General features: G+C 52.6%; 2 protein-coding genes across 3 annotated transcripts in view; both read left to right on the top strand.

The window, feature by feature from the left end:
* Positions 1–866: 866 nt before the first annotated feature.
* On the top strand, positions 867–7,012 carry FBLN7 (fibulin 7). Its single transcript, XM_080408140.1, has 8 exons — positions 867–1,065; positions 2,280–2,439; positions 3,006–3,176; positions 3,645–3,770; positions 3,852–3,989; positions 4,079–4,216; positions 5,064–5,202; positions 5,378–7,012. The coding sequence occupies exons 1-8, from the start codon at positions 985–987 to the stop codon at positions 5,748–5,750; spliced, it is 1,326 nt and encodes a 441-aa protein (XP_080264266.1). The 5' UTR covers positions 867–984; the 3' UTR covers positions 5,751–7,012.
* A 4,958-nt stretch (positions 7,013–11,970) lies between these two features.
* The window catches only part of ZC3H6 (zinc finger CCCH-type containing 6), a 29,803-nt gene continuing 18,470 nt past the window's right edge, over positions 11,971–23,303 (top strand). The window contains exon 1 of one of the 2 annotated variants that reach the window (XM_080408126.1): positions 11,971–13,328. In XM_080408126.1, the coding sequence (XP_080264252.1) occupies positions 13,237–13,328 (92 nt within the window). In that variant the 5' untranslated portion in view covers positions 11,971–13,236. The other variant, XM_080408127.1, reaches the window with a different exon arrangement.

Raw genomic sequence — 23,303 nt, 5'->3', positions numbered from 1 at the left:
TAAGAGAGCATGGCTGAGGTGGCTGGTGCTGAGGTGCAAGGGCGCACGGTGGTCCCCAATGAGCATCCCCATGTCGGGGTTGGCTTCCCCCCACCCAGCACTGAACGGCGAGGGTGCAGCCAGCTAGTCGCGCGCGGCATTATTGGGTTTTTTCCTTTTTTCGCCGTTTGTTGTGGGTTTTGCGACAGGCAGCCCTGCGGATGGTCTGGGCTCCTCCTGCGCTGCCCGCTGCGGGGTTTCACGCTTCGAGACATCCCGATGGAAAAGCGGGAGCAGAGCCTCAGCCGCACCAGCAGGAGCTTCGCAGCTCCCCGTCCCGCACGGCAGGCTGCCGTCTGTCCCGGCCCAAACGGGAAACGGGAGTCTGGGAGGGGGTCCCGGGCGGGCAGGGGCTGCTTCCGCGCCGGGGCCTTTTCCTGCTGCCCCTTCCCCATTTGTGGGGAGGGGGGTGCTGCTGTGCGTTCCACAGCAGGGGCTGCTCTGCAGCCAGCGGCCACCGCGCCGTGCCCGGCAGATGGAGCCGGGACCCTGCGCACCGCCCGGCCGCCTCTGGCCGCTCCTGCGCGGGGGCGCTGGGGCTGGGGAAAGGGGGTGCAGGAGCTGGGAAGGGGACGCTGGACTGGGGGGTACCGGGCTGGAGCAGGGCGTGCCGGGTTGCGGGGTGCTGGGGCTGGGAAGGATGTGGGGGTGTCCCGCCCCGGGGGGGCACCGCGGCGGGGTACGGAGCGCCCGCTCGGCGGGGCTGGGCAGGCGGCTGACGGGGGAGCCGGGGACACGCGGGGGGTCGCCGGGGCGGGGGCAGAGCCGGGGCGGGGAAGCGCCGTCCTCCCGTCGGGGGGGGGGGGCGTCCGGCTCCACGGGGGAGCGTGGCCACGCGTGGGGCGGGGGCGGCGCGGGCGGGCTCGCCGGGGCGGGGAGAAGCGGCCGCGGGCGCCCGGAGAGCCGAGCCCTCGCCCGGCGGAGCGGCGCGGACCGGAGCGGACCATGCCGGGGGCGCGGGGCCGCCTCCCGCTGCTTCTGCCGCCGCTGCTGCTGCTGCTGCTCCCGGCTGCGCCGGCGCCCCAGGTGAGCGGGGCCGGGGCCCTGGGGGGGGCTCGGGCCGGGGGGGGGGGGTGTCCCTCTTCTCTCCTCTCCTCTCCTCTCCGTGTGCCCGCCCGGCCCTGCCCCGGCAAACAGGTGGGCAAACCGGGGGGGGCACCTCGGGCCCGGTGCCCTCCGGGCTCGTTCCTCTGCCGCGTTCCCCCGCAGCTGCAGGCGCGGCCCGGCCCCGCCGTGTCCCGCCGAGCGGCGCTGCCGTGGCTCCGCAGCATCCCGCGGGGAGCGCGCTGCGCTGCAAGTTCAGAGCAGCCTCAACAAAGAGCTGCGCATCCCTGCGAGCCGCGGCCGGGGCCGCTCTGCTCCCTGCCCCCCCCCCCCCCGGCACCCCGGGGCGGTGGGCACAGGCCGGCTCGTCCCCGCCACCGGCCCGGGATCCCCCGCAGCTGCACCGGGGGAAGCGAGGGGTGGCCGCTTCACCTGGCTTTTAGCGCTCCCTGAGCCCTCGGTAGCTGCGTGGGACCAGGACTGACTTCACCCCTTCACGGCGTGGCTGGGGGCTAAAAGACCCCGCCTTGGGCCAGGTGGGCTCCGCTCGCTCCCCTGCAGCTCCGTTGCCCCCTGCCTGGCGCTGCCCAGAGCAGACCCCTGTGCTCACTGCCCTGCGCGCTCTGCGGCCCCCTGAGCTCTAAAGCTGCCGGGCTTTGCTCGGCCCTTGCCCTTTTTCTTCGGTTTTAAGTCAATTCTGCAGGAAACCTACAATAACGATGCCCGTCTCCTGCATGAGTCAATCCCGCGGCGGCGATCGGTTTGCAGGCAGGAGTCCCACCAGTGTTCCTGGCCCCGGCAGAACTCACAAGACAGCTGTTTTCCGCTTATTTTGTAATGTGGAGGTGGGACAGGGCTCTAGCTCCAGCAGGACGAAACATGAGTTATAGCATCTCTCCCAGGGCTAAGCGCGCGATTGCAGCCCTGCTTGTAGCTGCGTGACCCGTTTAGATGTAGGAGAGGGCGCCTGAGCTAGGGACTTCTCGCATGGGCTGAAACACCTCCTGCATCTGGGTAAATGGGGGGGTAAAATCAGGTATCTCGGGGGCCTTTGATGCTGCAGAGCTCCCACAAGAGTATCACCCGCACCCGGGGCAGGCTGCATGCTGCGGTCTGGGTGCTGGGTGCTGGGTGGCACGGCAGTATGGGGGCCACAGTGATGTGCCCCCCACTGAGTGGCCTCCCCGTCCCCACAGAGCTGCCTCAGCAGGCAGCAGCTCCTGGCTGCCATCCGGCAGATGCAGCAGCTGCTGAAGGGGCAGGAGACGCGCTTTGCCGAGGGCCTCCGCGTCATGAAGAGCCGGCTGAGCACCCTGCATGCCTCCCTGGCCAAGGCTGCCCCCGAGCCGCCGGCTGGTGAGTCCTTCCCGGGTGCCACTGGTTGCTTTTGTGGCCTCGAAAGACCCTGGGGTGGGCAGGTCGGGGTGCTTGGGGCCATGACGTGTGGGGGCTTGGGCATCTCCACGGGTGGAGATACCTGTATCCAGGTTGGCAACTCGTGCCTGTGAATCTGAGCATTTCTCCAGGCTGGTAGGGCATGGGGAGGCTCAAAAGCCCTTGGCCGCAAAGCAGAGAGCTCGTGGCAGAGCTCTGGAGGTGAGCGGGCTGGAGAACCACGTCTCCAGCGATAAGAGCCACAGCCCTATGCTGGCAGTGTGAGAGGGGCAGCAAAGATGGCACCAAGCCCCTTGCGGGTGATGCTCAGCCCCAGCATCCCTGCTGGGCTTTCACTGCGGGGCTGGGTGTTACCGATTAACCTCAGCAGGCCAATATTCAAGGAAAAGTAACAGTTAAAGAGGAGATCTTGGAGGAACTGGGCGAACTGTGGCTCAGGTGGAGTTGGGGACAGGAAAGATCAGGGGGCGATCCCCCAAAACACCCACCTGAACACTGACACCTCCCTCCCTGCCGTGCTCTTGCAGCCTCCTGCCCTGCCCTGCAAGCCCCCGCCAACGGGAAGAAGTTTGGCACCAAATATCTGGTGGAGCATGAGGTTCATTTCACCTGTGACCCGGGATTCCAGCTCCTGGGCTCCAGCACGCGGACGTGTCAGGCCAATGGCAGCTGGAGCGGGCAGGAGCCCCACTGCACAGGTACTGCGGCGGGGGCGGGAGTGGGGGCAGGGGGACCCTGCGCGTCAGGCGCCAGAGCGGGTGCAATGTGGGTTTATTTAATTAAACATGAGCTCTGCCCAGTGGGGAGGTATCGCAGCTGCCCCCCGAGTCCCAGCCGACGTCCCGGGGATGCTGCAGCTCCCATGGCTGTTGATCTGGGGTCTCTCATCCTCAAGGAAAGCTGGGATTTACAGCTGGAGCCTCACCTGCAGCTCGGCAGCAGAGATGAGGGGAAAAGACATCAGCGCTACGATGGCTCCTTGCGTTGCAGCAAACCTTTGCACCAGGGCAACGCCGCCGTGTCAGGAACAGCCAGTGTCCACCTCTGGCGAAGCAAATGGCTATGATTGACGTGCTGTGGGGTATCGGAGTGGTCAGCGTGCGTGGCGTTCCTGTGGCTTGTTCCCAAAATAAAAAAAAAGCGAAACGTGGCTGCCTTTTTTGCAGAGATCAGTGAGTGCTCGAGCAGCCCCTGCCAGAACGGCGGGATGTGCCTGGAGGGGCTGAACCAGTACAAGTGCCTCTGCCCCCAGCAGTGGACCGGGGCCACCTGCCAGTACCAGGCGCAGACAGGTGGGTGACCCCCCACCCACCTGGTGTGTTTTGGGCACCCCACCTCATTTCAAACCCCCGCCCCCCACGTCCCCCCTCCAGCTCCCCCCTCCTGGAGCGTCACCGATGACCCGGCGTTCAGCCGGCAGCCCCGCTGCGCCCAGATCGAGCAGACCCAGCACTGCAGCTGCGAGCCCGGCTTCCACATGAGCGGCACGGCCGCCAACGGCCTCTGCCAGGGTGAGCCGAGCTGCGCCGTGCCGGGGGGGGGGCCGCGGGGGGGGCCGCAGGGTCCCGGCTCTGCACCCACTCCCCTCGTCTCTCTGCAGACCTCAATGAGTGCGAGGTTTACAAGCGGGACGGGGGTCCCCGGCTCTGCGCCCACGCCTGCGTCAACCTCCCTGGCTCCTACCGCTGCACCTGCCCCGGCGGGTACGTCCTCCTGGGTGATGGCAAGAGCTGCGAAGGTGAGGCGGGGTGGGAAATCCACAGGTTTACCGCTTTTTCCCAACTTGCACTATTGCTGTTTTATTTTTTCCCCTTTTTTCTCCTGGTTTGCAAGCGTTTCTGCACACAAAAGTCTTGGTGGGTTTGCAGAGAGAGGTGGGTCCTGGGCTGGGCATGGAGGGGAGAAGAATGATGCAGGTTCAAGCACAGGCAAAGACATGTGATGCTTTGGGGCAGCATCTCGCCGAAAAAGAGCATGGGAGCCCCACTGCGGTGGTGGAGCTGTCCCCTGTGTCCGGGGCATCCCCGAGGAAAAACCACAAATTGTGTTAGAACCCAAGAATTACACAGCAAGGGGTCAGTTTGGGGGCTGGCAGCGTCTCCTCCAAAAAGAGGGGAGCTGGGGTGCGGGTTGAGAGCAAAGCAAAAGTGGCAGCAGGTAGGGAGGTGGGTGGCCAGAACTGCGGGTATGAAAGTCTCCTCCTGAAAAACAAGGATTGTTTTTTGTGCTATAAAGTGTTGATTATTGCAGTTCACAGTGAGAAAACTCATGCTTTCTCTTTTTCTCCCCGATTTCTGCATGTTTCGTAGCATCTTGCTAATGCTGCCAGCAAATTCCTGCATTCAGAGCTCCTGATTTTATTGCCAGGTATCTCAGTCGTTACGTAGGTGTTGAGGAGAGCAGGCGCAGAACTGGATTTCAGGAATTTAGGTGTTTTCAGCCACACTCTCCTACTTTTTTGATCGTATTTGATGTTTGACCCATTTCAAAGTGCTTTTGCCCATTTTCTGCCAAAAGGAACCCCTCAGTGAGGCTGGTTTGAGGTGCCCAGTGAGGCTGACCTGCTGCCCGCCCCTGTTTTGCAGACATCGACGAGTGCGCCCTGTCCCAGGATAACTGCACAAGGGGGACCACCTGCATCAACATGGGGGGGGGCTTCCAGTGCGTCAGCCCCCAGTGCCCCCAGCCCGCTGGCAACATCACCTACGTCAAAACATCACCCTTGTAAGTGCGGTGGGGTGCAACACCTGTCCCCACTTCATTTTTTGGGTGCTGGGTCCCAAAAATACATGCATAGCATCCACATGGATGCAGTGCCACTGAGGTGGGGGACACAGACCCCACATCCCTGGGGCTCCCTGAAAACCTGTGTCCCCTGCCCTGGCTTTTGCCTTTGCAGCCAGTGTGAACGCAACCCCTGCCCGATGGAGAGCCGGTCATGCCACCAAGCACCCAAAACCATCTCCTTCCACTACCTTCCCCTGCCATCCAACCTGCTGACACCCACCCCGCTCTTCCGCATGGCCACAGCCGCGGCACCCGGCCGGCCGGGACCCGACAGCCTGCGCTTCGGCATCGTGGGGGGCAACAACCGCGGCCACTTCGTGATGCAGCGCTCGGACCGGCAGACTGGGGAGCTTATTCTGGTGCAGAGCCTCAAGGGTCCCCAGACCATCCAGGTGGATGTGGACATGTCTGAGTACCTGGACCGTGTCTTCCAGGCCAAGCACGTGTCCAAAATCACAGTCTTCGTCTCTGCCTACGAGTTTTAGGGGAGGCAGCAGCTGGGGCAGCTTCCCTGATGGCGATGGTCCCTGCTCCGCATCCTCCACCCAAAAGCACCAGCCCTGGGGGCAAGCGTATCCCGGGAGCTCCAGGTGACATCCCATGCCAAAGCCTCTCGGCAGCCAACCATCCTCTCCTCCGTGTTAGGGTTATTCTGCCCAGGCAGCTTTTACACCCACCTATGTGGGGGAGAAGAAAGCGACTGAGGCGCAAAAGAAATCAGGTGCAGGGGTGACCCACGCGCCAGGCGCAGGAGGACGGTGTCCTGCAGCCTCAGTGCCTACACAGCGTCGAAAACAGCGGATAGAAATCACAGCCCTTATTTCCTTTTTAATTCCTTTTTTTTTTTTCTTTAGGAAATAAGCGAAGCAGGAGGAGGGAGGCTCACAGCAGCTGCTGCTCTCCTCCTCGCTGGCCCAGGCTTGCTTACACTGACCCCAGCCCCATAAAAACATGCCTCCGCTCCCCTTGGGATGCCAAGAAAACCCACGGCAGCCCGTGGGAAGGGGGCTGCTCCGGCATCTCAATCCCCTGGGGACTGACTGGGACCAGAAAATCCATCCCCATGAGACCTGGCTGGCTGTCAGTGCCCCCCTGGCGTGGGATGTGGCTGCTGGGTGAAGGAGGGGTCTCGGGGCTCTGTGGTGGGCGCCGGCGATGGGCCGGGGCTGCCCTGTGCTTCAGCCCATGGGCAGCCGATCCTTAAACCTCCCGGACTGGGTTATGCGTGCACATCCCCCCCTGCACCACGCCGTGACCTGGGGAGGGCTTTGGCTACGCTTGATGCTCGTGTCGAGGGAGCTCGAGGTGTGAATATTTCATTTTCCCAGTCGGCCACAGCCCGTGCCCCGCTGTGTGTACGCAGCTCCCGGAACAGCTGGGGCTCCGCAGCAGCATGTGCCGGGCGGGGGACAGGCACCCCCACCCCGGGCTTGCACCCTTCCCTCTCGGTACCCGGTCCTTGGTGCAGCGCTTGTGCATGTTAACCACAAAACCCCAACGTTATGCATGTTTCTCCATTATGCTGGTTTCAGTACAATTAAAGGATGATGTAGCCTCTGAGCAGGTGCGCAGCAGAATCCGGTACCCGGCGCACGGGCGGCCGGTGGGGTCAGGGCCTGTGGAGCGAGAACCTGTCTCCATTTTTATTTCTCTGCCTTACGTTGCTTGGAAGGGGCTGGCTGACAGCAGGGTGGCTTGTCCCCAAGCATCCTCCGGAGACTTCGGGAGGAGCCCACTGCTGCCCCCCCCCAAAAAAGGCAGCGGGGCAGAGTCCCTTTGTGGGGCTGAGCTACACCTGCAAAAATCTTTCCCGCTCCTTGCCCCAGGGGCAAAGGCTTCACCAGACCGATCCGTGCTGCGTCTTTTGGGAGATCAAGCTTCTGGATTTTTTTAGGGGGTTACAGCTTTTCCGTGGGAGCTCGGAAGGGCGGGCAGGACCTCTCGCTGCAGAACAAGGAGGGACATTCAGCGCCTGCTCCTCACGCTGTTGGCACGGGGCTGCCGGAGCCCGGGCACGGCGGATGTTTGGGTTGGCGGGCACGCCGGCTGCGCTCCGGAGCTGGGCAGGGAAATGCATCCCAGGGTTGTGCCGGGGGAGGGAAACAACCCAACAGGCCATCTGCTCCACCCGAGTGCTTCAAAAAATTATATATACACACTTAAAATAAAATGCTTTTCTGAAAGTGTAGCTGCTTTCAAAGGCAGGTGGTGGTGGAGAGGGGTGGCCTGGCTGCAGTGGGAGCACAGGTGCTTGCAGAGCAGCAGCTCTGGGGGTTGCCCACCTTTAGACCGGGGGGGAGTGGAGATCCGCAGGGAAAGACCCCCCAGCGCAGGAGGACAATGCCTAGGAGGACCATCCTGAGAGGAGAAAGGAGCAGCTGGTGGGGCGGCTCAGAGCTGCCTCCCTCCCAGGGGGCCGGGGTGTCCGCTCCCTGTCCTGCTGGGGACCCCCTGTTAGCCCTGGGTGGTGCAGTGGCATCACCCAGCACCATGCCGCTGGCCTCAGCACCGGGAGGCTGAAAGCTTTGTGGAGCCAGCCTGGGAAGGCCCAGCGGGAGGCTGTGCTGCAAGAGAAACCGGGATGCGATATGGATGGCAGGGGACGTGCCCGGTTTGATTTCCCCAGCGTACGTGGGGACGGATGCAGCCTGCCAGGGGAGATATCCTTTAAAGCTCCGTGGCGTAAGAGCAGAGCCAGAGCCAGATGTAGCCACAAACAGACAAGACTCTGCCAAAGGGTCACAGGATGCAGGAAAAGAAAAACACCTGGGAAAAAATTGGTCCATGGGGGAGAATGCCTGGGGAAACCCATCTTCACCTTCCCCTGCCGGGACGCTGGGGGTGAAATCCTGCACGTGCCAGCTCAGTGTGCAGCCAGGCTGTGAGCAGAGGATGATGCCAGGCATGGTCGGAGGAGAGACAGCAAATGGGGAGGACATGCTGCTGGACTGCTCCACCGTGCGCCTGCATCCCGGGATGCTCCGAGCAGCAGGCGACGAGGTGTTCCTCGGAGCTACCCGGACCCCAGCCAAGTCGCATTTTGTCCAGGAAAGGGAGCAGTTCTCCTCGTGAACCCAGCCTGGCGTGTGTTTTACATTAGCGCCTTAGATAAGAGAGCAGCATTGCGGAGGCGGCTGGCTGCATCCTCATACGCCACCGAAAATCACTGCTGGAAGACAAAAGCTGTAAGAGGAAAGGAACTGAGCTGAAATGAGGAGTATTTTATTTTATTTAATTTTTTTTTTATCTTTCAGGAGAAGCTGAAGACAGATGGACAGCTTTGGGGAAAGAAAACAAAGTTATGAGAAAGGAGGCTATGGAGTGGGCAGCCCGGTGGCTGCGGCTTTGCCGGAGCAGGGGCTGCCCGGTCGCAGTGGTCCAGCCTGGTCGGACGCGCTTCTGCAACGGTAAATCCAATTTACCATGTTTTAGGGATGATAAAGAAACCCCTGTGCCTGGGGATGCGCCCCTCCAAGAGATGTGGAAGAGGAGGCTGGGAGCATGGCAGGAGCAGCTCCCGGTGCCTTACTCCTGCCGTCTCCATCACCGGTCCCTAGCTGTGGTACCTCTGGCAGGGTGAATGATGTTTCATCGTCCTCGCACTAGCGGCACTTTCCCCCCCACCTCGCCTCGCCAGGCTCCAGGAGCCAAAATAGATGAGTCCGTTAAAAGGATAAGTTCCTGACGGGGCAGAATAGTTTCCATCTGATGCTTTAACTGGCTAACGAGGCTGGAGACGGGCGCTTGGACCTTTGCACTGGAGGCTTTTCGTTGCAGCACAACCCCGAACTGACAACATTTTCCTAATTCCCGAGGCCAGGGTGAACTGGTTTCCCCTCTCCGGGACGGGCTGGCACGCCGCCGGGGCTTGTGAAGCCGTGCCCGTCCTCCCAGCTGCTTCTCACCCGCCTGGAGGGCCAGGGCTGAGCCGGGAAGCTCAGCCACCTCTCCCAGCATTAGCTGGCTGCAGATCTCCCTTTCAGCCCCAGAAACGTTTAAGGTCGGCTCTCCAGTGTCTGGACTGGGCTGCATACTTCTGGCCAGCATTTGAGCTGACTAAAGGAGATTTTTTTTTTCCTCCCCCCTCCCACAGCAGCCGATCCGGCATCTTGCAGACTTCCCAAGCCTGGAATGTGTAGAGAGAGGCTCTTCTGGCCCCAGTAAATACAACTTCTCGTCGGGATAATAATATTCTGGAGCTCAAAAAATAGCTGGTTTGCCTGTGCTCCCCGTCCGTGGGCTAAGGGCAGGCAGTGGCCAGCACAGCTGGCTCCAGATGTGCTCCGTGTGCCCTGGGAGGGGGCAGCTGCCCTGCCCCAGCCCCAAAGCCGCTGTCTCTGACCCCAAATGGCTGGGGGGCGAGGATACAAACACTGAACACCTCGCATGGAGGTGGCCTTGGGGGGAGGCTACACTGCACCTGCTGAGGTGCCAGGAGAGAAATACGGTGCCTTGGAAATTCCGAGATCTGTGTGGGGAAGCACTCCCTCTCTTCTTCTTCACCCCACGAGAGGAGACAAGCCCCAAACTCAGGGCAGGGGTGAAAGGAGGCGACCACAGCTTCACGTCCCGTTTCCTCCTCCTACTCATCCTCCTCCTTCCCAAATGCATTCCTGATGGGCCTTTCCCTGCTGAGCATCCTTGCACTCCTCCCCTTCAGCCTAAGACACATGCCTGCAAACAAAAGAATGATAATTCTCTCTCGGCGCACAAGAGAACATCAGGTTATTTTCAACTGCAGGTGATAAAATCTGAATTTTATGACCTAGCTAGCGTCCCCAAGAAGCCCGTGCCTGGTACACGGTGCATCCATCAGCGCTACCACATCTCCTCCCACCCCACAGGATCATATCGTAGCTGAAGTCCTTGCTGAAGCAAAAGCACAAGCACACACACCAAAACACTTACTAATCCCGTTATGGGCCTTAATGAAGAGCTGAACCATGACATTTTTATTTGTTGTGGTTGCTAGGTATGTTGCTATGCTCCCCACACCGTACCCCAAATCCCAGTGTATTTGTGATATCTGAGAGCGCATACTGGAGATTTGTTTAGCTGCTATTGCCAAATTTAGTTACACTTTGAAAAAAAAAAAAAAAAAAAAAAAGAGCCATTCAGGAGCTTCTCAGAAGCATACCTTTTTCCCCGACAAAGTAAGCATGCGTAGGAACATTTAAACAACAGCTACACGCTGCTTGTGTTGACACATTTTTGTTTAAAACGAATTTTTGTACCTGTGTGTGTTGCAAAAAAAGCAAGAGCCAGGCTTTCATTCTCAATTTTAGATCCCCCTTTTCTGGGGGGGTATCCCTGTGTCGTCCCTCCCCCTTGCCTGTAGACATTAGCTCCTGGGCTGCACACCACTCTGAGACACGCTGATGGGACTAATTAGCCTTAATCAGCCCTAATGGCCCTCAGCAGCCCCACCTGAGGCCGCCACCCACACCCTTCCCATGCTCCCTGAAGCCCTATTTCAGTCCTGGAGCCGCAAGTGAGTTGGTCTTTAGTTCAGTGTTGTGGCTTGATTTTGGACTTGTCTCATCTCTCTTATCTTGTCTGGTGACCTGGACTCTTGGTTGAACTTGGCCACGATCTCCTGCCCTGCTCCCCTTGCTCAGGTACTAGCCTGGTATGTGGGACCATGGGGAGATGGCTCTTCCCTTGTGGATGTGTGGCCATGCTTTGCCTCTGCATAAGTGGAAAAATGCCCCTACCCAGTGGGAACTGATGTGGGTGTTCTCTCTTTTTTTTAATTTTATTTTTTTGCTAGGATTGCTGGCACTGGAAAGAAAAAGTCATATGTCCCAAAAAGCCCCATAAGCCAGGGAGAGTAGCCTGTAAAGGAAAATAAGTTGATGTAACTTATTTGGGATTATTCCAGAAAGTTTTTGACAAAGTCCCTCAAAAGACAATGTTAAAAGAAAGACTGTAAAATGGTTAGAGAACAACAAACAAGCTTCTCCTGGGGACTGTGAACTGCTGAGAGTCAGCAGGACCAGAGTAGGGACACACAGCCAGCTCTCAGCATGCGGAGATCCAGCAGGTGGGATATCACGGTCTTGGTGCCAGCGTTGTTGTAAACAGACACATAAAGTTTATGGAAGAAACGATGAGCAATGAGGTGACAACATTAGCAGCTGATGCTATTGGAGACGGACAAAACCGCCCTGAAGTGAAGGTACTGAACTTGGAGATGCAGTACTGCAAAAAGAGTATGAAATGCACTGAAAATGCAAAATGCCAAGAGCTACTGCCAGTTCCTGGACGATGCGCAACGAGGGCCCGGGGCAGCGCGGGCCTGCAGCGGCTGCGGCCCGGCAGGAGCTGCGCGAGGTGTGGGTCCGGTCACGGCCCTGCCGGCAGCACCAAGTTAACCTTACAGAGTTAAGCACAAAGCGAAAATTAAGAGTTATCAATGCAAACATGGCAAGTTTGGTGGTGCCCACCCCCACCCCCAGCCTTATTGGCTTCAATAACGCTCCTCAGCACTCTGCTCCGTAGGTGGGTTTCTTAACGTGACTGAATTGCCACCTGATGCACAAAACAAGTTGTTGGCGCGACGCCAGCAGAAATGTGCCTTCCCTGACCCCCGTACGCTTTGGTACAGCTACGGTCACTGTCTCGCCCTCGCCGGTGCCGGCTGTACGGCACCGTGACGGCAGTCCGCCGCCGGGGCAGCTCCCTCACCGGGCCCGCTCCCTCACCGGGCCCGCTCCCTCACCGGGCCCCGCCAGCCCGCGCGGTGTTCTAGGCCCCTGTCTTAAAACGCCGCCTGGCCTGAAGAACGGCAGGGTGACGGCCGCCACCGCGGGGGGCCGCCCATCTTGCAACCGCACCGGGGAGGGAAACGTTATTTTTAATTAAAGCGGCAATCTCAGAACCAACTAATCGCCGGGGGGGCGGGCCTAGGGCTCCCGGGGGGGGCGGGGGGGCCCAGCGCAGGCCGCGGCCGGCCCGGCGAGGGAACCGGGCCCGGGCTCTCGCGAGGCGGCGCGGGGCGGAAGCGAGCTCCGGGGAGCCGGGAAGGGGGAGGGGGCGGCCCGGAAGGGCCATAACGGGGCAGCGGCCGCCATGAAGCCGCCGCCGCCATAACGGCGGCCAGGGCGCGCACGTGACGCCAGCCCGCACGCGGCGGGGCCCCGCCCCCTCGCCTCACCTCACACCGCCCCCCCCGCTGGCGCGCGCACGTCGCCCCGGGGGAGGGCGGGGCCCCGCCGCCGCGCTCGCGCGACGTCACGGCGGCGTGACGGGCGGCGCGCCGCAGCCAATGGGCGGCCCGGGCGGTGAGGTGACGCGGCGCGGCGGCGGCCAATAGCGGCGCGCGGGGGGCGGCGCGGCGGCGGCGGCGGAGGAGGAGCGTGGACCGCGGGCAGCGGCGGCCAGCGTGAGGCGACGCCATCGCGGCCCCGACGGGCGCGGAAGACGCAGTGGTGGTGGCGGCGCGTGCGGGCCGCGGCCGCTGAGCGAGCTGGGGGCAAGCGCCGGGGGTCGTTGCCGCCGCCGCCGTTCTCCTCCTCCGCCGCCGCCGCCGCCGCTGCCGCCATTTTGTGAGAGTGCCTCGAGCGGGCGCCATGTTTGTAAGGAAGAATTAGGGCAGCCATCTCCGGCCACCAGCACCTCCCTTCCCCCGTGTGTGTGTCCTCTCGTTCTCCTGTGCCCCGGGCCTGCTCCTCCGAGCCGCCGCCGCTGCTGCCTCCTCCTCCTCCTGCCCGCGCGGGGCGGCCGGGCTCAGCCTGTGCAGCCTCGCCCTGCACTGAGTGCCCGTTAGTGTCTCACTAAGTAACCGTGAGTGAAACCTTCATCATCTCTCCTCACTGAGGGACCCGACCCTCCTCCTCACCGAGCCGCCCCCAGAGCGGCTGTGCGCGCCGCCGCCGCCGCCACCTCCTCCTCCTCCCTCCGCACCACGGGCAGCGGCAGTGTCCTGCCTTCCTCCACCTCCCTCCTCCTCACCACACCACAGCCAGCACAATGGCCTTTGAAAGCCTGTTCTCCAAACCCCCAAACCCAGTTCTTGACCCAAACATGCCCGACTCTGACAGGCAACATGCAGGGGACGAAAGGTCGAGTAACATTCTTCTCTCTCTCCGCTTCTCATAATGATGATACTAGTGGGGTGATGCTGATAATGATGATGATGATGATGCTGTCTGTTAATGTGCCTAGGGGGTTAACAATGTTTTTGTGGGGGCAGGTCACCTTCAGGCTGGAAGAGCGGTGAGGACTGGGGTGGTGGTGGTGGGAATGCAAGGAGGAGGGGAGGGGGGGGTCTCACTGAATTAGAAGTGCATTATTAGTAAGGTTTTATTTTTTGGAATGCATGCCTTTTACATCTTCATTTATTTATTCTGGCTGGGAAGGGGGACTGTTTTCCATTTCTTTCCATAAATTGCACTTTCCAGGGGGTGTCTGTTGAATGTCACCATTGTTCTTTTTCTCCCTTGCCCTGGCGCTGCTAGTCAGGTAGGAAAGGGTGCTTTGAGTTGGGGTGGTTTGGTGTGGGTTGGTTTTTTTGTTGTTTTTGTTTATACAATAATCTCTCACTAGATCCATATTTAACTTCATTTTCTTGCCAGATTACACCTTACACATTTAACTGGATCTTTTTTTATGCAGATTAAGGTCTGACTGACGTTATCTTTCCTACCTCTCAATCCCCATGCGCAGAAAACCAGAGTCCTGTTCCTGGTGAAAGGACCTCTGTTCCTCTGTTCCTCCCTCCCTTTCTCTCCTGCAGCTGCTGGAAATTCAGATCCTTTCTCCAGGCAGCCCTGGCCTTCCTGAACTAGTTCCAAAAATACTATGCCAGGATGACAGCTAGCAGTCCTTCAGTCTACATCTACTCAGAGCATTCATGACACAACCGCAGGAGTTAAAAATGCTGGTTTTTCAACAGCTGGGCTTCAGTCTGTCCTCCCCACACAACTCCACAACCGTGCTTGGTACTTGCTTCAGAAGACTGAAAAACACGGGGGGGGGGGGGGAGGAAAAAAAAAAAAGGGGGCTTGTGAGCGAGCATAACTGTCACCTCTCTGGAGAAAGAGCCGCTAATTCTGCATTACAAATTGGGAAGTGGAGGGCCGCACGAGCCGAATGACTGGTCCAAAAATTGTACTGCGATTTAGTGACAGGTTCAGGGCAGATCCCCGAGCTGCTGATTCTTGTTTTCACCTTCCTGCTTTTAATTGTGAAACAGTTTAAGTTGTGTCATACTGTATGTTCCAAAAAGAAAAGGAAGAAAAAAAAAAAGTGTTGTGTAAAAAGCAAACTAGTAATCCACTGGGATTGCTGAAGATAGGGCATAACTATGTATTAAAACTGCGCAGCAGTAGCAGGCAAAGTGTTTTAGAGTTCCTGGAGTTAGTAAGTCTGTGACTTTTTACTGTTTCAGGGATTGAAAATACTTCATGTTTTAAAGTCCTCCTTGAGGACAAGCCCAAGTTACCTGCTGTTCTGCTGGAAGCGTAGTTTTTCTAACTTGGAGTTACTCATGTGATGTTGACAAGTAGAGTTCCTCTAACCAGCTGTTCTCACCAGTACGCCTGTTGTTACACTGGTAAATGATGAAATAGAATAAATAAGTACTACCTAATAGTCTAATGTCCTTTTAATACAGGTTAATTTATTAAAATGGCTTTATAATGTTTTAATCTTGGTAGAGCAGAAGACAATAAACACATCTACCTGTTAAATAATACTTTCTGTAAACAAGACTTCTATAAAACTTCTGCTCCCCTCTAGTCCGAGATGAGCGTAGTAAAGTGTATTCTTAATACACCTAGACCATTGTTTAAAAAAGGCCCCAAATAGAAGTCTTTGTATGATATTAGGTGCACAAACGTAATCCTGTCAAAATCTAATATTTTAACTTTCTGAAGTTGATAAAAGATTTCCCTACTTCCCTCTGTGAAGGCCTGAAGAGAAACAGGGTCTTTCCTGTCCACAGGCAACATGGCTGACTCACCAAGGGGAGGGGCAGCACAGCTTTAACTATGAACACTTTTTTTTTTTTTTTTCTTTTTTTTAGTGCTGTGTTGGTTTTGTCCAGTCTCTGTTGTCAGTTGAAAAACCAGTTGCAAGGTCTGCTGAAAGGATGCAAGTACCTGATAGCTCATATTCTTCTGAGTTACCTTGAACTGGGGTCTCGGTGTCATACTTGTTTGGTGTTTTGATATTAACATGTCTCGTTTCAATATGGTTTATCATGCAGTCATTTTTTTACTACGTTGGTAGCTCAGGTCTAGTGTACTGTAGGTACAGCCTATAAGAGGAAGCTGCTGAAATCATTTAACAGATCAATTTGTGCAGCCTAAATTAATAGCATTTCTGTTAACATTTAGTTAGCTTGATTTTGAACTGATCTGTAGAATTACAAAGTTGGTTAGTGTTTTTGAGCAGTAGAAAGCAGTAAAAAAACCTTGTCTGTCCACGCTTTGAATGTTCTGAGTTAAAGATTGTTTTAATCCAAAGTCTTTCTTTTCCTGGTTTATAGGTGGGGCACCTGATTAAGTGAGGAGGGTTTTTCATTCTCTGAATATTTTTAGTTAACTCATCATGGAGACGTTGTCTTTTGATGAAGTATTTGAGACTTTCTACACATAGATAATGGGTGTCCTTTAAAATTTTTTCCTGTAAGATTAGATTTTATTGAGGATTGCTTGTTACATAGGCAGGGTAAAAAAGTCTTGAGGCAGGGTGCAGGCATGCTCAGTTACAGTAAAGAAATACACCAGTTTGTGTAAATGTGCAGGATTATTGCTCTCTTCTGGAGGTCAGCAAGGTCTGATTACTTGCACCGATTTGTGGTTGCAGTTGCCATCATCTGTGGGAGTGGCTGCTTCACGTTTCTCCTAAACTCTTGTTTTGTAGGCATTGTCCCACCTGTATGTCATGTTGTTGGTGAGTGTACGTGCCTAAGCGAAGAACTAAATGCTCGTCACAAATATAAAAGCAATCAGTCCTTGTGCAGACTTCGGTGGACTTTGATTTTCTGACTAATAGTGAGCTATTACAGGCATGAGAAGGACTTGTTTGCTACAGTTGGTTCCGCATTTGAAATCGGTGCCAGTTTTACAATTGCCAGGAACTTCAGAAAATAACTTGGAGCTCATTTATTTTTAAAATCTAAAATGTTATCTTGGTAGTGATACTTTGTTGGCTATCTCTGCTTTACTGTCATTTAATCTCCAGACTTGGAGATTTCTTACACCATTATCTGCTGTAAAAATAGCAGTGACCTAACGATAGGTCTGAACATTGAGATGCTAACTCACAGATCACAGAAGTGCAAGTAATGCTTCTGTAGCCAGCACGGTCTTACGAGCTGCACTGCGAGTGTAAGTATCAGGCCCCTTTTAACATGCTCCTGGTACAATAAAGGAAGTTCTACATTGGAGACAGCTCTCTGACAGACACCTGAGTGGCTAGGGAACTTGCTGTAGAAAATTGTCCTGATTTTTGCGGAGGGCGTTTGGAAATGCTGCTTCAAAACTGGGCTTGTCTGTTGCATTTCAGGTTCCTTTTCCCGAGAGAGCCAGGCTAATCCTCATTGTACGCTTTCATTACGTATTTGATACCATTTTTACATTTTAAAATGAAGTTGGTACAGTCACTTTCTTACTCAAGATAAACTGATTGGAGTTTTATGAAGTGTAGCTGAAGTGTTTGGTTATGCGAGTCCGCCTGCTGTGGTGCTGCTCTTCCAAAGCCTCTCCTTCACCAGCTGCCTGTGCATGGTGTACATCCAGATGAGCTAGGTGAATAGAGGCTCTACCCAGCCACCCCTTTGTTTTTATTTTCCCAGTTTCCTCTTGCAGCTGTCTTAGGAATTGTCTGCTCCCTTCCCCTGTACCAGTTTTGCACTCCTGTCCTCATCAAGCATGATTTACACTGCTGCTCTAACAGGTCTGTCTGGTTCACTGTAATGGAGACCTGCTCGGCTAAATTACAGCCAGTGGCAAGTAAAGGGAAAAATGCAAGTGGTGGTTTGTAACCAAGATGAGTAACAGCAAACTGAAATTTGTGTTACGTACCTGAGTTGTAGGTTTTCTCCGTTACTGCTTAGCCAATATTGTATTGCAAGCGGCTTTGCCTGTGTCTTCTTGTGATCCGCGTGGCTCCTCAGCTCTGTGAAGCCCCACAGCATTACAGATCAGGGAAGTGTTTGTGGAGCAGAAGGGCTAAAGATCTCAAATCCTCGTTGCTATTGTCCAGCCTGACTGCTCTGCCGGTTTCCCTTGCCGCGAGGCTTCCAACCATCTTCGTTTAAACTTGACTACTTAAATGTATCTCTTTTATTCAGCCTGGTGCTTTAATGCCCTCTGTCCACGTGTGCATATTTGGTTTGAAAATGTTTACTTACAGCTGTTCTTAGAGATATTTTTTGTTTCACTGATAGTTAATCACCGAGGAATGTGTCTGCGTTAAGTTGAAGTTGGCTGTGATCACTGAATGCAGCCTTGTAGCGATTTATTGGTTTTGAGCATGATTTCAAACCTTGCTTTGACATTAGGAAACTAGGAAGCGAAGAGATAATCGCTCCCAAATACGCCCTGTGGGCAAACAAGGCTTGCTCGCCATCCCTAGCAAACATTGCAGGAGTGACAGAAACGTAGCTGGCTTATGTAGCTGTTACTCCTCATCCTCCTGGGGAGGAGAAGGTGGTGGCCTGTGTGACTTCCAGTAATTTCTTCTATGGTATTCAACCCTGGAGATGGTTAGGCAGCAGGGTGAGAATGTGGGCTTGCCAGAAGTTGCTCGTTGGCCTCCAGTACCACCACAGGAAGCTATATTTTGGCACGCCTCACTGCTGTCTTTCTCGCTTCCTTCCTCCATTTTATGGGAACACTGTATCTGTTATGGCCTCCTCTGGGGATGAAAACAAAACAGAGGTTAAAAAACCCAAGCAATCTAGCCTATAACTTTTTGTGATGCATTTTCACCGCCTGGCTGTGGATTAAAATAACTTCGTATTTACAGAGTGGTCAAAACTAATGGGTGGCTGAAAAGTGCCATGAGTGAGCTGTGTAACATTGTCAAAGAAGCCAGTGCTGATTATCAGTGGATGCTGGCTTGTTGTGTTAACTGCAAAAACACCTTCTAATTTTGTAGTTATTTTCCCTATTTCGTAAATTCTTTAGTAGCATGCTTGGACAAATTTATTTAATGAATGTTAGCCCTCATTTTGGACGAGTAATTTCATGTCATCAAAATGCATCTGAGTTATTGTGCTCTTCCTAATTTTATAAAACCAAAATCTTACCTGTTGAGAGTATTTCACATTTGTCTTGTGATCACAAACAGGACAGAGAGAAAGCATGTAATGATGAGAAGGGATAGCCGTGTGTGTCTGTCTGGTCATGAGTGTGGCATAGCACCATGTTATTCTAGATGCATTTGGTTTGGAAAATATGTGCAGGAGGGTTACGTGAAGCAGCAGGAGTGTGTGAAGGCCTAGAATAGAGGGGTTAAGGGAGAAAACTAGTTTGGGGTACTAAGAAGACCGTGCCCAAAGGAAACTAAGGAGGAAAAATGTCCAGGAGGGGTGTAAGGCTTTTTCACTAAATAAGTCTCGACCATTATCAAAAACACTCGAGTACCTTACCATCAGGTTAAACTCTCTCTCTCCTGCATTGTATGTCCTTATCACAGATCCTCAGAGGTCAGCAGAGCAGGTGTATGATGCTGTTACCAGCCCCTGTGAATTAAAGGGCTGTTAACCGTACTGTTTCTGTATGAGAAGATGAGTTTTTGGACATCCTCGATGTTTTCTGATAACCCATCTCTTCTAGAACTAATCACAGAAAAAAGAGGTTAAGGTTTAACAATGTACTCACTCTAGGAAGAAATCAATTTTGTTTTCTTTTTGGACAGTAATACTCAGTCATCACCAGAAATTGGTAGCTAAAAAAATAATTTATTAATTAATGTGTTAGAGATCTTCTCATCTGTAAAGTTTCCATTCCTGCTGCTGTGTTCTTTCTCTGTGTGTACAAGAAGTAAATGGGAGATGTTTGCAGCCTTTAATTATTTTCTACTATGTACTTTTTCTGGTCTTGGTAATACTTTCGGAAAGTCTTGGCCGTTAATATTATTTTTAAGGCTTATTCTAATAAATAAAGGCAAAAGCATCGTATTGTAAACCAAAATGTAATTGTTTTTAAATGAGACCTTACCTCAGCTGTGAATCAAGCCTACCAAAACCAGACTGAACAGAAAATAACGTTTGATGATGGAGAGTCACATTTTGGTTGCACAGTTTTGTTCATGTAACGTCTTAAAACATACAGAGCTATGGTTCTCATGTAGCATCTGCTCTACCTGCAAGTATGTGAAGTAATTCTGTTAGGAAGATTGGAAAAACAGTCCCACAGGGAAAACTCTTTTTAGTTTTCTTAAAATATTTCAGAGCTACAATTGTCAGTGTACTGAGAAAATGCGTCTTGGTTTTGTATCTTGGACTTAAGGAGCTTGAGTTGTAAATCTTCTTTGAACATAAAGAATGCTATTTTTAAAAATGCCTCAGACTAAGGACAGGAAAGGTTAAGTTAAAGCTGAGTTTGAATGTTAGAAATAAATAGTAAACACTAGAGTAATGGTGAGTTACTTTATGCGTGGATTTCTGTTTTCCCTAACCGAATATTTGCATAACTGCTCTTTCGGTGATTTCACCAGGCTGATTCTCCCTGAAAGACAATTTGGCTTCTGTGCCTTTCTAATCCATTTTGGAGATGCTCTAGAAATACACTTGCGACAGTGGAAGCGCTTTCAGGTTTTCTTTTCACATATCCATCAATCTCTGAGTTACCTGGAGATTGTGGAAGAGGGAGTGATCCATCAGGGATTTTAGTGCTTTCTGTTGCATTTGGAGATGAACCAAATATTTTTTGTGCCTTTCTAGTCCTTGGTCAGGGGCTGATAAGAAAGATCACGGCCAGTATGCTGTGTTTTGTTTAGTTAGGATTTATTTAGCTTGTGGCGTCCAGGTGAGGTTACTTAATTTTGCATCTCCTGTGTTCTGGACTGCAAGATTGCATTTGCTGGCCCATGGGTTATGAGTAGTACCGTATGGCAGCTTGTTTTAATCATTCAAGTCGTTCAGGGCTCTTTATGAAGGAGTTCCAGTAGGTCAGACAGCATTAGCCAAACGCCTCTGAGCAATTTAAACTGGGTATTTAATGAAGATGCTTTTATTTCTCTTCCAAAATATGGGTGTTTGGAAGGGGCTTGGGATGGGACAGGCTTGGTAATGCTGGCTGAGATCTCTGGCTAGAGATGTGTTAACCTCTTCTGCTGTTTTCAGTGCCAGAATTTTATACCACAGTTCTGCTCTGTAATAGGCCAGGGATTAACTTCTGTTAATCTGAAGACATGTATCAGATCTAGTTCAGCCTTTGCATATACTAGTACAGAATACAAGAAAATAAGACAGGGCAGAAGTTAAAAATTGCAAGTGTTGTTCCTTCAGCGCAGAGGCTTTTAGACTCCAGAGGTATGCGTTGTGTAGGCATCGTAAACTGTTCCGCCCACAGCTTGTTGGCATTATTGCAGTGAAGTTTGTTTTTGTGGGGTATTCTTTTGTGGGGCAGGGTAGTTGAAAGAGAAGTGAATCTTGGAAAAGACAACGAAGTTATACTAGATCAAGACAATTTTTATTTTTGTGTATCAGGCGTTTCCAGCAATAATAAAGCATACTAAGGTACTGTGTAAACCCAGATTATTCTGTAAGCAAGAACCTCTACTTTGCAAAACCTAAGTTCATATAGTCTCTTGTTAGATGAACGTTGCCATTTGTTTGCTGTAGATATCTGCCAGAGGGAAAGCAACCTAACATTCAGACCCATTTCCTAGAAAATCATCTGCTAGCTGTGTTTTTTCTGGATCACGTGGGTTTGTTGACTTCTGTTACTCATAGTGGAAAAGGAGGTAGTCTTGGGTTACATCACTAAAAGCCCTTCCCAAAGCCTGTGGGATATATTTAGGAAGTGAACTTCTAAAAGGGGTGGTTTCTGCACTCACTTTCTAGTGTACAGCTCCAGTCTGTATTTTAAACAGGGGAAAAAAAAAAGCCTATAAAATGGAAGGTAATTTCTGTCCTATCACTTCCTTTAAACTTTCTTTGAAGAATAATTATTTTCAAGAAGGTGATACATTTTTGACCATTATCTTTTCAAATCATATTTACATAGGGTTTTTTTGTGTATGTCTGGGTTGGTGGTGGGGTTTTTTGCATTTTTTTTTGGTTTGGTTTTGGGTTTTGGGGTGGTGGTTTTTTTTTTTTGCATTCTTGAGGTTTGATGCTTGGAAAACTCTAGGATGTTGTGGAAAGAATTCAGGCATTTGGGGATTAGAGGACTTTCGTAATCTTACCCTTGAAATGCAATCTAAAGGATAGTATTACTGATATTCTGCACAATTGTTTTACCTAGAAAGTTACCTGTGTCCTGTGCGCATCCCAGAAGTGTAAACATATGGGGGCAGTTCTCAAAGGAACTGGTAACTGCTAAATACCTTATTTCCCAAAGAGTGTTTTCAGTAGGCATTTTACATGAGAGGATATTTTAATTGAGTGGATGTCCTTGAGAGAGTAAGTTTAGCTGACGTCAAAATACAAAAGATTTTTTTTCTAATAACGGCAGGTGTTTCATAAATATTTGTGTTCGTTTCATTAGGCATACTTTATTAATCAAGTGTCTCCTGGAAAGATGTGACAGATGCTTTTGTGGGATATTGTCTGCTATACTTCAGAATTTGTCAAGGAACGTTGGAGATAATGGACACTGTGGTGTTGGAAGACAGGATTTGTTTTATGCTTGTGTTACATACTCTGAAGATCTTTTGTCTCAAGTCTGGGAGTATCTTGGTGTTCCATTGTCCTTCGTGAGGCAGCGTAAGGATTGTGTATGAGCAGATCTCCGTGAGCACCTTGTAAAAATCATAAAAATGGGTTCTGAAACTACCTCTCCACATTTGGAGCCCGCTCGGTAGTAGGCATACCTTTATCATCATTGTAATTATTAATTTCCATTCTTTGTTCAAAAGCTCACCTTGGCTTCAGAGCTTCCTACTGGTTTATATTTGCACTGAAATATACTGTCCTTTTCAAAGTGTTTCCAAGTAAATGTTTAAGGCCATACACAAAGCTGGTGACAATTGCATTTGCAGTGTAGCTAAACTTAATAAATAGCAGTTGAGCAGTTTTTCTTACCTTGTTTCCGAGTTCCCTTTTCCCTTCCTAGCGCCCCGTTGTGTTCGGTGTGCTGGCAGGAAGAGCCATGCCTTGTTGTCTGTGAAACTGCCCAGTCCCTTTCTACTTCAGCAACTGCCTGTGGCAGTAAGTGCTGAAAGTTCGCTCACTACAGCCGTGAGCTTTTACTGCCCATCGGCATGAATGATGGTCTTTAAACCTTCTGTAGCCCCGTTGTGTTCGGTGTGCTGGCAGGAAGAGCCATGCCTTGTTGTCTGTGAAACTGCCCAGTCCCTTTCTACTTCAGTAACTGCCTGTGGCAGTAAGTGCTGAAAGTTCGCTCACTACAGCCGTGAGCTTTTACTGCCCATCGGCATGAATGATGGTCTTTAAACCTTCTGTAGCAGCATCTTGTTCAGATTAAATTTCTTTTTATGCCACTTTTTAATATTTTGACATTTGAAGGCTCCTTACAAACTTTCCTTCTTTCCAGTCCTGTTACTTCATGGTACTTAGCAGAACAAAACTATCTTCAGTATTTGTCCAGAAGATTATTTTCTCCCATATTCCAGCGTGCTTTTTTCAATTGCTAGGTAGGCAAGCTGCCCTTGTGCATTGCTTAGAAGTGTTCTTAGAGCCCCCTTCTTGATTATGTACTACAGCAAAACATCCTCATGAGCCTTGGATGTATATAATGTGCCTTTATGTGGTTGCAGTGGGCTGCCATGAGGTGATGGGGAAGTGTCACAGTTGCTGTAGGATCCCACTAGTAGTTGAGAATGAAAGGTGAAGAGGTGCTGCCTTGGAATTGATGGATTTCCTTAGTTTTTCTCCACAGCCTTTATGTGAGTTG

Source organism: Falco punctatus (genome assembly GCF_963210335.1).
Source record: "Falco punctatus genome assembly, chromosome: 12".
Lineage (NCBI taxonomy): Eukaryota > Metazoa > Chordata > Aves > Falconiformes > Falconidae > Falco > Falco punctatus.
The sequence above is the reverse complement of the archived record's forward strand: the minus strand, read 5'-3'. Positions and strand labels throughout refer to the sequence as shown.